General features: G+C 35.3%; 1 protein-coding gene across 1 annotated transcript; it reads left to right on the top strand.

Annotated features, from left to right (window-relative positions):
- The first annotated feature begins 6,776 nt into the window (after positions 1–6,776).
- Positions 6,777–10,185, top strand: LOC111395650 (disease resistance protein At4g27190-like). Its single transcript, XM_023021741.1, has one exon. It carries the CDS (start codon positions 7,175–7,177, stop codon positions 9,707–9,709), a length of 2,535 nt encoding a protein of 844 aa, XP_022877509.1. The 5' UTR covers positions 6,777–7,174; the 3' UTR covers positions 9,710–10,185.
- The last annotated feature ends 3,146 nt before the right edge of the window (positions 10,186–13,331 follow it).

Genomic DNA, 13,331 nt, shown 5'->3' with positions numbered 1-13,331 from the left:
GTCGTCCACGGGAATGGCAATGGATATACCGAGAAAGAATCCGCCGGAAGCCACCAAGAATTTTGCCGGAGTTATGGAAAGCTCCCACTTGGTTATCTCTCTATGCTCTCTCTAATGTTATGCCAAGTCCAAGTCAAGAGAATGAAGAGGTCTTGAAATTATAGAGCCAATTCATTTGAATTCAAAATTCAAATATTGTATTATGGTTTAGAGAGTGACAACACTAGTATAGATAATTGACCACTAAATTAAATCCAATGGTTAGATTTAATCTATGGTCCATATCACCTCATAACTAGCACAATTCAAGTCACATTCTCTAGACCAATCAACTTGCACCAATACTATGTTGTGATCCACCTTTCATTTACATATTAAAACTAATTATAGCATCTGTAGTTTGCTGTCTATATTCACAAAGTCACAGAATAAAACTAACATCAAGGTTTTCAAACTTCCACATCAGAGTCCAAAGCTCCTATTGCTCACTCTATATAATCCACCCACAATTATGAAACTTTAAGGAAGCCAATAACAGTCTACCAATAAAAGAATACCTTCATACCTGGGCAAATCATACTCTATGAAAAATTGCTTATCTGAAAAAACTGAAGCCAATAACAGTCTACAAAAAGTTCTAAGCAAATAACAAGGACGACTATTAGCTAATATTATTAAGAGGACAGGTACAAAACGAGAGGAGGTATCAAAAGACTTAATAATGAATTGACAAACAAATGATAAATAAAAAAATAAAGCAGGACCTACCAAAAATACCTTTAATCAAGCTCGTCGCATTCTTTTGATTGATTTTTCATAATTATCAAGCCACCTGTATTATACAGATATCTGACTACCCATTGTTGAGTTTTCTTTAGTATTTACAGTCCCTAGCCCAGTATTTACTACTGGGGTATCATTAGTATATACAAATCCCCTATTTGTTTCGGTTGGAACCTGAAGACCATCCCGACCTGTTTCGTCAACCACTACAATGGCAACGTTGTTCATTGAGTCCAGAGAGCCAGAACTGCTCCTATTGGTTAGTTCTCCATTCTCAGTCCCCTGGTATACCGTTTGGCCATTGTTGCCGCCATTTATAATAGGAATCCTGTATGAAAAGGAACATTAGTAAGAGAAAAATGGAAAAATTATGAGAAACAAAAACAAAAATTAAGATCAAGAACATCAATGTAACCACACAACCAAAAGTAACTGAGGAGTTAAGATAGACTAACTGCAAATTAACAACACATGGCAGAACCCTACTCCCCTAACCTTGAGTAAATGAATCTTCTGTAGCCGAAACACACAGAGCAATCCCTAGCACAAGTTACTTATTCACACAAGGCAAGAAAAAGCAACGAGTCAAATAAGTTAGTCCTCGACAAAAAGAGTATATAGAACCATCTCAAAGCTCGGCCTTTGAGGCGGTGGCTAAACTTGCTGAAGAGTTCAAGAGTGAGCAAGATCATATTGGTGAATGCTAGAGTCACTAAATTTCAATTTGAAGCGATTAAGCTACTATACTTTAATTTAAAAAGTAATCAAGCCGTTCTTTTGGCTTCTATATATGTGCTAATCGGAGTTAGCTCTATCCACCTATCGTGATTAGTAGATTAACAAAACTTTCACTTATTATAAAGTCACTGAACTTCAATTTATAGAAATCAAGCCGTAAATCATTCATTTTCACCCCCCAACAACTACGAGTACATTTTCTTATATTTGTTCCATATATAGACAATTTTCTTTAGCCTTTCAGTGTATGTGTATCTATAACACCAACTAATTAAAAAATAAGGGATTCCAAAATCAAATTCTTAACTTTCCAAGTAGAGTAAACAACTTATTTTGAGATAAAAATAAATATAAATGTAATCTAATATCACTGAAGAAATCTAAAAAACATGATATCATATCTCATAATACCATGCAACTCATCATTGACACATGAGGAAGAAGATTTCAAAATAAAAAGAGCCATTGAGAGGAGAATAATGCAAATGATTATGAATAGCAGAGTCCTTCCAACAATCTATTTGGTAGGTTCACTTCTTTTGTTGAATATGTATTTAATATTGTATGTATTTTGTAATAATTATTTTAATATAGAACATCGTGAGGGATTGAATTCAGAAGATGAGACTTGAGGAGAACAGAGCATCGAATAATGGTGGTCCAAGGGAACCACAAAAACAAAAACAAAAAAACAAAACAAAAAACAAAAAAAACAAAAAAACAAAAACAACAACAAAGATTCATTTTAGTAGCTTAATTGCTCTAAATTATAGTTTAGTGACCAGATTGACAAATTGGGTGAAAGTTGTTTGTATGGGAAAAATACAGGTCAATGACCACAAGAATATGCCAAACCCTTTTCAGTCGCAGTCTCTTTTCTTGTGATCATTCAGCAGAATCATCAATTTCCTGAAATTACTTGCTATGGAAGTGGTGGCTGCAGCCCTATATTCACTTTTAGCAGAACCTTGTCGACTCCTAGTTAGATAAATTTACAGCAGGATCGGTAAATTCTTGAAGAGCCGGAGGAATTTTATTGATCTGCAGAAAAACATTGAGTCTCTAGTTGAAGTGAACACATTACCCGGTGGAGATGGTTGCAGGCTGCGTTATAAATTAAGCAGAAAACTTGCAAAATTGCTTAAGTGAAACAGCTTATGGAAGTTGGCAATGTCTTCGAGAATATGTTGGTTGTAATTGAGAAGCCGAAAACGGTCGAGCATATTCCGGGTGCATCGATTACGGGTCAGAAAACAGCATCGCAGAAATTATTTCAGACAATGGAACTTTTGATCAATGATAAGGTTAGGAGAATTGGGATTTGTGGGACGGGGGGAGTAGGCAAGTCTACTTTGGTGAAGAATTTGAATAATGAGATCAACAAGATGCCTTCAGCACAACCATTCAGTGTTATCATATGGGCTACGTCGTCCAGAGAGACAAACTTGAGAAGAATTCAGATACAAATTGCTGATAGATTGAATTTGCAGGTGAAGATGGAGGAGAGTGAAGAAAGAATTGGCATTCGACTGCATAAAAAGCTCGAAAAAGAGAGGATTTCTCCTTATTTTGGATGACGTTTGGCATGCGATTGATCTAGACCTTTTGGGCGTCCCATGCTGCTGCACAAAAAAATCGCGAAACCGCAAATTGAGTTGAAACCATTGGTTCAGAGCTATGAGGACTCGTGGTTTTTTTCTTCAAATCGAACCAAATCGTTTTAAAATGGTTTGGTTTAGGTTTTGATTTTAAAAAATCGTACAAAAACGAACCGAATCGTTTTAAAATTTTTTTAATTAAAACATTAATTTTGTTAACTTAAAAATTTTACAGTTTTCACTTTTCAGAAAAAATATCAATTTATCAATACAAATTACAATAAGCCTATTGAAATAATCATAGAAAGTAAACTATGTTCATCATTATTGTGATTTAACAAGTTCACAACACGTTCTCACCCATATCTAAATTAAATTAAAATTATTTCAAAATCATATGAAATGAAAAAATATATATATTCAACAATCCAAATCATAATTCAACAAAACTTCGTTAGCCAATCATGTCCAAAGCTTTGGAAGCTCTAACATAAATTCTCATTTCTCTAACATTTGATGCTTGTCTGACAATACTGAACGAATCATCAATCGCATTTGCCTGTTAATCTGTTAATTTCTATCTAAATCGTCTCTTTCTCTCTTCTCTTTCGGTAAGTCTTAGATTCTCATTCAGGCCATTTTTCCACAGTTCTTTCTTTTATTTGTTGCTTTTGAACTTATTATACACTTGTGAGTTGTGATTTGAATAGAAAAATAATTGTTTGTGTGGTTAGTTGATTAATGAACTTGTTTATGATTCGAAAATAACGAATGATAGAGCGTATTGATTGTGTGAAAATATTAAAGTTTTCTAACTAATACTACTACTTTCAACTTTCATAAAATAGTTAGAGAATGAAATTCATCAATTTCCAATGAATCGAAACTTTATCAATCTTTATATATCTAAACATATCCCGATCAATCATTATTTAATATATCACCAGTAAAACAAAAGGAATTTTAACCAAACTATAAGTGCAATTCAAATAGCGGAACCGAAATACAAACATTATAGAAAAAAGCATGCTACAGTATCTCTGTCTTGGATTTTCCTTTCCCTTGAGCAACGTACGCCATATAACCATCCTAGTAGTCACTGTTTCTTGAGTTATGCCTAGTTGTGTTGCAAGACGCTGTTCGTCACGTAATAATTCACTTAAGCATACATCTAAGGAAGGAATAGGGGTACGATTCAGTAAACTAGCCAGCATAATTTCAAATTTTGGTCTTTCTCTTTCACTCTCGGCATGAACAACTTGTAGCGCTGCTAAAGCTCCCTTAGGAACTTTGGATTGAACTATCTCGAAATATCCACTCCATAAATTAAGGAACCTAGCATAAAATTGGTCAACAGAAAGATTACCATATTTATAGTTCGCAATTTCTAACTCAAATTGAAACTTTCGTGCACTGTTATCCTGATAGTAGACACGTTTGAGATGACCCCACATTTCTTTAGCAGTAGTGAATGAGCGGAGATTGTTGACCATATGTGGTTCAACAAAACTTAATAGCTAGAAGCAACGTTGGCATCCTTACTTTCGCAAGAATTGAGTTCTTTGGAGTTGGTCGGAGCCGTAGAAGACTATCTAAATGACCCTTTAATTCGTTTTCTTCCACAAACATCCCAAATTGAAATTCCCAACCTGAGAAGTTTTTGCCATTGAAACGAATAATAAGTTTTCTACCAGCATGATTAAGTAAAATAAAGAATTTAACAAGTCAAATCTAATAAAATAGCAAGCCCAATCCAAAATTATGTGATTCCAATGCAACAATAAGTAAATCCTAAGATGTTGTCAACAAAGCCTAAAGCCCAATATGAAATTGGCCCAACGTAAATAAATCTAAGAGGAAATTACAGGATTTCCGGTATTTAAAGATGTGAGTGCAAAAATTAAGTGCAAATGTGTTTTAATCAGAAATCATGTATTATTTATACCCACACTACCTAATTCAAACAAACCATAATCATTTTTTCATATCCTCAGATTTTTCACTTCTCGCCTCCCTCTGTCTCTCTCTCCACCGTCTCCCTCTCACTCTCCCCCTTTCTACCCTCTCTCTTCCTCAAAACTCCATTATCGTTGAAGAGCACCGCCACCGGAGACGTGAGAGTCGAGCGACAGCATAGTTGCTGCAGTGCGATGCCCTCGCAGCCGGTGTTGTGAGCAATCTGGCCGATCGAAGTCGTCACTCGTCGATCTGAGCGTCGCGGAGTCAACTCTCACAGCAGCGTCATCGTGGCTGCGCTGTGCGACCAACTAGTCGACGGCGATGCAACAATGGCTCGATGCGCAGAAGTGTGTAAAAGCCGGATTGTTGGTGCGGTGTGAGTGGAAGCCGGTTTGTCTTGGTGGCGTGTGATATGAGTTCTATGTTTGTGGAAGTCGATTTTGTTGGTGCTATGTGGGTGTTGTGGTGTGGTGCAGTGTGGTGATGTTTGTATTTTTGGCGCGCGACAGTGTTGGTGGTGGATTTGGAGGCGGCAATGGTGTGGTTCAGACGGCAATGGTGGTTTTTTTTTTGTGTTTGGTGGTGATGATGGATCTAGTTGTGTTGATTTTGTTGATGTTGGTGTTGGCGGTGCCGGTGGCGACAAGGTGATGGTGGTTGCAAGTGACGGTGGTGACAGTGGAGTTGGTGGTGATCAACTATTTGACCTGTGACCTTAAAATTTGATCATCTATGACTAAAAAAAGTAATATTTGACTATCAAATTTGAAAATATGTGACCTGTGACTATAATTTTTTGGGTGGTGATGTGTTTGGTTGGCGATGGATTTGGATGGTGTCTTGTGCAAAGACGGTGTCTTGTATGGTGGTGGACTCTGTACAGCGTGGATGTGGGTGCGGTGGTGGCATTTGTGGTCGGCTTTCTTGGTCGGTGTCTTGTTGGAGGTGTGGTGGTGTGGTGAAGGACATGATGACAGTTTTTCTTGGTGATTTGGTTTAGGCGGCGATGGTGTGGTTCCGATGGCAATGGTGGTGGGTTTGGTGGTGGAGTATTTGTGACCATGTACTAAGGTGGATCGAGATCGGTGTTTGGTGTCTGTGACCGACAATTAATCCGTGACCTTGAAATTCGATCATTTTATGATTAAAAAATAATTTGTGACCATCAAATTCAAAAATACGTGACCTATGATCTATAATATTTTGGATTTATAACCATTTGTGACCTATAGTTGTGACTCGTGACCTATAATTTTTTAGATTTGTAACCAATGACATAAATTGTGACCTATCGTTGTGACTCGTGACCTATAATTTTTAGATTTGTAACCAATGACATAAACTGTGACCTATAAAATTGATGGATAAATTATGATCCTTGATCACGAAATTATCTGTGACCTATCAAAGTTTTGATTCGTGACCTCGAAATAATTTGTGACCAATTAATTTGAAGATATGTAACCAAGAAATAAATATGTGACCTATAAATGTGTACACATGATCATTAATTTTATAATTGTAATTTTATTATATTTGATTAATAAATATTTTTAATTAATTAGATAAAAATTTGATTTTTGCATTAGTTAAACTTTAAACATGTTTTTTGAATTGTGCACAGTTAATCGAATTTTTCCCTAAATCTAAATGTACAGGCCATCAAAGGAAAGGCCCGAACAAACCTTATACCTATCCAAAAATCCAAAAGATATGTCTCCTCCACATAGAAGCAGAAGCAAATGACAAACAACTCGAAAAATCGATCACCTGCAGTTCAACTCCATCAAAAAATTACTTTCGAAAGCCGAAAACCCAAGACCAACTGCCGACAATTTTCAGCAAAGATTGTCGTAGACTCACAAATAGAAATCAACGATAGCCCACCTGTAATCGATGAAATCCAAATACGAAGAAAACCTCCAACAGTAACCGATGGCGATTGTGGTGGAAATTTCCGATAAGGTGAGATCGTAAAAATACAAGTACTTGCAATATCGAAAGATTTGCTTTACTGTACGCCAAACCCTTTTCAATCGCATTCTCCTTTCTTATGATCATTCAGCAGAATCATCAATTTCCTGAAATTACTTGCCATGGAAGTGGTGGCTGCATCCCTCAATTTACTTTTAGCAGAACCTTGTCGACTCCTAGTTAAATCGATTTACAGCAGGATCGGTAACTTCTTGACGAGTCGGAAGAATTTTATTGATCTGCAGAAAAACATAGAGGCTCTGGTGTGTCTTAGAGATGATTTGCAGCGAGAAATGGACGAGAATGAACGGCATGAGAATCTGCCCAGAACCCAGGTGGAAGATTGGCTGAGAAGGACTGATGAGTTTCAGGTTAAAGTGAACGCGTTACCCAGTGGAGATGGTTGCTGGCTGCGTTATAAATTAAGCAGAAAACTTGTAAAATTGCTTATGGAAGTGAAACAGCTTGTGGAAGCTGGCAGTTTCTTCGAGAATATGTTGGTTGTAATTGAGAAGCCGAAAGCAGTCGAGCATATTCCGGGTCCATCGATTATGAGTCAGAAAACAGCATCGAAGAATTTGTCGAAGATAATGGAACTTTTGATCAATGATAAGGTTAGGAGAATTGGGATTTGTGGGATGGGGGGAGTAGGCAAGTCTACTTTGGTGAAGAATTTGAATAATGAGCTCAACAATATGCCTTCAGCACAACCTTTCAGTGTTATAATATGGGCTACGTCGTCCAGAGAGACAAACTTGAGAAGAATTCAGATACAAATTGCTGAGAGGTTGAATTTGCAGGTGAAGATGGCGGAGAGTGAAGAAAGAATTGCCATTCGACTGCATAAAAGGCTTGGTAGAGAGAGAAGATTCCTCCTCATTTTGGATGACGTTTGGGATGCGATTGATCTAGACCTTTTGGGCGTCCCACGCCCTGAAGACCATGTCGGGAGCAAGATCATACTGACATCTCGTTCATTGGACGTATGCAGAATGATGATTACAGATACCAATATTGAAGTGAATGCCCTAAATGGTGAAGAGGCTTGGGAATTGTTTTGTCAGCACGCAGGGCAAACTGTCGAGGCAGAAAATATTAGACCTTTAGCTGAGGCAGTTGCCAAGGAATGTGGTGGCTTGCCTTTAGCTATCATTGTCGTTGGAGCCTCTATGAGGGGAAAATCATTGATTGCACTCTGGAAAGATGCCTTGAGGGCGTTGCAAAGGTCAGTCCCTCTTATCAAAGGGATTGAAGATAAGGTATTCAATACCTTAAAATGGAGTTATGATTCACTGCAAGACGAGCATATCAAATCTTGTTTTCTGTTTTGCTGTTTGTATCCAGAGGACTGGACAATTGAGGTATGTGAACTCGTCCGATATTGGTTTTCTGAAGGTTTACTCGATGAATGTCTAGACTACGAGGAACTAGAAAATCGAGGTATGGCTATTGTCGAAAGTCTAAGAGACTCCTGTTTGTTGGAACAAGGTATGTTTCCAAATACTGTAAAGATGCATGATGTTGTTCGTGATGTTTGTATATGGATGGCATGTTCCTCCCAGAGTCGAAACAGATCTTTGGTTCGATCAGGAATTGGCTTAACTTGGATATCGGAGCAAGAATTTCTGAGTTCTCTCAAGAGAGTTTCTTTGATGAATAATGAAATAGAAACCCTGCCTGATTGCACTGTAAAATGTGCAGAAGCATCAACTTTGCTCCTAACTGGTAATCATAACCTTAAGATTGTTCCTGGCTCCTTCCTACAAGGGTTTCGATCTCTCAGGATCTTGAATTTAAGTGGAAGCAAGATTCAATCCTTGCCTTCGACTCTTGTTCAACTAGGAGATCTTCGAGCTCTCCTTCTCTGTCATTGTTTCTGTCTAACAGAGTTACCCTGTTTAGAAGGTCTAAGTAAGCTTCAAGTGCTTGATTGTAGTGGCAGTTGCATCACTCAGCTACCTCCGGCGCTGGAAAAATTGACAGACTTGAGGCAACTAGACATATCTGAGACTCCTTGTTTACGAACAATCCCATCTAGAACGATTTCCAGGTTGTGTAATCTGGAGTTCTTAAATCTGGTAAATACTGCATACGAGTGGGGAGCAAAAGGGGAGTCAGTTGAGGGACATACGCCCTTTGAAGAAGTGCTTTGCCTCAAGAAATTAGTTGCACTTTATGTTCACTTGGACAGCATCCCCCGTCTCACCTCCAACGAAATTAACTGGTCCAGAAGAATTAAAAGATTCAAACTTTTTATTGGTAGAGGTTTTCAGATGCATCATACCAGATCAGCTGTCTATGATGACAACAGTGTGATTTTTAACGGATTCTCTTTCTCTCAAGAATGGATTGGGGGTCTATTATGCAATTCAGATTCACTAGAAATTCATTTCTGTGAAGGACTTAATCGGATGCTCGAGAAGCTGGTAATAGACGGCACTAAAGTTGGATGTTTTGCTGGTTTGAGGTCGCTAAAGATTTTGTTCTCTCACAGCACCTTGAAGCCTACTCCTGGAGGATGCATGGCATCTTTCGACTTGCTACCAAATCTAAAGGAAATTTACCTCCATTCTTTGAGTAAATTGGAAAGCATTTCGGATTTTGGGTACTTTCTTGGTCTACGTTTATCTAGACTAAGGATCATAAGATGTTTTTAGTTGTCCCAAACTAAAACTTCTTCTCTCAGTTGAGGGTACAGGGCGAACCCTGGTTAAACTAGAAGAGATCAGAATCGAATCATGTAAAATGTTGAAAGAGCTATTCGAGTATCCTAATTCGGGGCAACGTTTAGAGACGGACTGTGTTGCCCCTAACCTACGGGTGCTGAAGTTGAAGAACCTTCCAAATTTAGAGACCGTATGCAGGCATAATGAATCATGGCAGCATCTGCAGGAGCTCGAATTCCTCAACTGCAATAAAATAAGGAAGCTACCTCTCACTACCCAAAACGAGCACTCGAAAAAGAGAGTAAGAGGGGAGTTGGGGTGGTGGAACCGACTAGAGTGGGATAACGAGGATACGAAACAACAAGTGAAGAATCACTTTGTCGCCATTGATAGATTTGGTCGGATGATCGACGTTGCTGATAGCATAATATAGAATGGTCAAATGCCTCTGCATGAAATTCTTCTCATTTCATTAGAGTATTATAGACATTTTACCAAAAATGAATAGTGGCAGGTCATTTAAGTGACATACCTTCTCTCAACAGCTCAGCAAATAACTAATTAGTTTTAACAATATTTGATATGGATAGACATGGCATACAAACAAGCAATCAATAAAATACAGCAAACAGTTTGCCTTTATTTACATGTTAAACTAATTATAGCATCTGTATTTTGCTGTCTGTATTTACAAAGTCACAGAATAAAACTAACATCAAGGTCTTCGAACTTCCACATCAAAGTCCAAAGCTCCTATTTCTCACTTTATATAATCCACCCACAATTATGAAACTTTAAGGAAACTTCCCAGAGAATATAAGCGTACCTTCAAAACTGGGCAAATCATACTGCATGAAAAATTACTTAACTGAAAAAATTGAAGTCGATAACAATCTACACAAAGTTTCCCTACTATATAAAAAGGAGAATGTGGAGTTACTGTAGAAATGAACAATAACTTGTTCCATTTTGTCTCACTGTAGCATTTTTTTTTCAAGTGGGGCAGCAAAAACGACATCTTAGTATATATTATTATACAGTGTACCTCAAAATTTACCGCAACACGTAACTTTCCATATCTCCTACTAAGTCTCATAAATATGAGAAAAAATTCAATTTTATGTAAAATTTAAAAATTAAAAATACTAATAATAATAATAATAAGATAAAAAAATATTGCTAGAGTTTAAAATTTATTTATACAAAAAGAAAAGTTAACTGAGTAAAAAACATATAATTGTAAAAGCTACTTATATATTATATAAATAAATTGTTGTGCTTACTTAGATATTAACCTTAAAAAAATGGAAAAAAATATATATAAGCTCTTTCCCTCCATGCACGGAGGCAAGACTCTTTGTGCACGGAGACTAAGAGGCTCCGTGCATGGAGTCTGTTTGACTCTGTGCTTGGAGACCAATTGTCTCCATGCACGGATACATTTGTCTCCGTGCATGGAGGCCATTGTATTTTTTTTTCTTTTTTTCTTTTTTATGTTATAGATATAAGTTTTGTTTCCAGTTTTTTTGTTAATGATAAAACTTAATTTTTCAATTTTAACTATATAATATTTATATTATTCTTTATTTAATTTTCATAACTTTCTTTTATTTTGTTTTTATTATATATTTTCACAAAAAATGTTTCTTCTTCTCTTTTCTCTTTTTATATTTGGAGTTTAATATGTTATTGTTTCTTTTTTTTTTTTAATTATCTATTTTGTTCTTTTTGTTTGTGTATAAATTCTTTTGGATTTTTCCGGTGCTTGTATTATTTGTGTATTGTTTTCCAGGTGTAGATTTTTGATGAATTTGTTAAAGTTGGGAAGTTCCAAATATTGAAGTTGATGGAATTGGTTTTATATTAATTGCCATGGATATATATATATATAATGCATGTGGACGTAAATTAGATTAGCAGAAGCAAAAGTTACAACAAGTTAAAAGTTTTATAGATGTGTCAAACTTCCAGTATGGTCTTTTTTGTAGACCATAACCATTGGGAGTTCATTGTTAATTAGCTGGAAGACGTATCTATCGCCCTTTTGTAGTTCTTTTTTCGTAACAAATTCAGCCCAAACTATAGTAAGGCATCTTATTATGCCACTTGGTCTAAAATTTGTTGTAATGTCCCAATCTTGATGCAGAGAGTCGTGGATCTAAATGTTGCGCACAAATTTCGACAGGTGCTATCGGGCAAAACTTCTCGATATATACTATAGTAGATGAATAAATTTGAACGCAAAAATTATGTAGAATGGTCAGAATGGGATATATATATATATATATATATAGAAACATCTATACATTTCTAATGGTTCCATATTATCTGCTAATCTAATATAATGACCTAATATTGTATTCTTCCATACTTCTATTGTATTATTCCAAGTTTGGGGATCATGTGCTGTAATATTTAATAACTGTGGTTTATGTGGTGTCTGAAATTCTATTTTAGGTTCTAAAGGTCTAACTTTTCCTCTAACTATATAATTTCTTTCTTTATCATTATAATTTGTATAAGGTATTCTAGGAGGATGACCACCTTGATATTGATATGGTTCTGGTTCTGTTTTAATTTGCATAATTTCATCTGCTAATTCCTTATAATTACTATTTTCTGAAATTTCTGTCATATTATCAATTTCTTCTATATTAATTCCTACTCTTATATTTTTAAAATTATCATAATATAAATATTCTGTTTCTCCTATTTGTTTATTTAAAAATAAATGATCTTCTAATTTTAGAAGTTCTGTAGGAGATAATTTCATTTCTAATTCTTTAGGATAAATAATTCTATCTTCTATTTCTATTTCTACTGCATTAAGAAATTCTTCTGTTTGTTGTTCTTCATTAGTATTATTAGATTCTGTTTCAGAATCATTATTTCTATTTATATGACTATAATTTCCAAACCTTAAACTAGTTCTTCCATGTAAATCTTTATATGTTATAGTTTCTTGAGGGGCTAAAATTGGTTCTTGATTTTCTAAAAATTTTTCTAAATCCCATTCTAATCCTGCTAAAAGTTCTGAATCATAAGTTTTAGGTTTAATCATTTTTATTCCTTTACTACTCATTAAATTTATTACTTTATCTATGTATAATTTATATTTTGTTTGAGAATTATTACTACATCTTCCTAAAAATCCTATACTTATTAATAAATTTTCTCCTGAAACTACATCTTCATATCCATGTGTTTGAATTCCTATTTTAATTTTTTCTGAAAAATCTTTTATGGTTAATAAGAAATATGGATTACAGTATATAATTCCATTATTATCATTCATATCAACTTCTGTACTAGCTATCATACTTTTTTCCATATTTTGGATTCTTTCATCATAAATAGTTAATAAAACTTTATTTCCTAAATTTTTTCTCATTAATCCTTTAATTCCTATTACTATTAATCCTAGATGCATAAATCTAAAATTCTTTTTTCTTAATTCTTTTTTAGATTCTTCTGATATTAATGATAATTGTCTTACTTGACCATCTAAACATTGAATTGATACTTCTCTAGTATGTCTAAAAAATTGGGTTCTTGATTCAAAAATTCCTCTATTATATAAATTTTCTGGATTAAGTAATTGTAAACCATGAGT

Source organism: Olea europaea, chromosome 6, assembly GCF_002742605.1.
Source record: "Olea europaea var. sylvestris chromosome 6, O_europaea_v1, whole genome shotgun sequence".
Classification (NCBI taxonomy): domain Eukaryota; kingdom Viridiplantae; phylum Streptophyta; class Magnoliopsida; order Lamiales; family Oleaceae; genus Olea; species Olea europaea.
The sequence above is the reverse complement of the archived record's forward strand: the minus strand, read 5'-3'. Positions and strand labels throughout refer to the sequence as shown.

Coding starts and splice junctions, on each gene's coding strand:
- LOC111395650 (XM_023021741.1), top strand. CDS start 7,175: ATGGAAGTGGTGGCTGCATCCCTCAATTTACTTTTAGCAGAACCTTGT.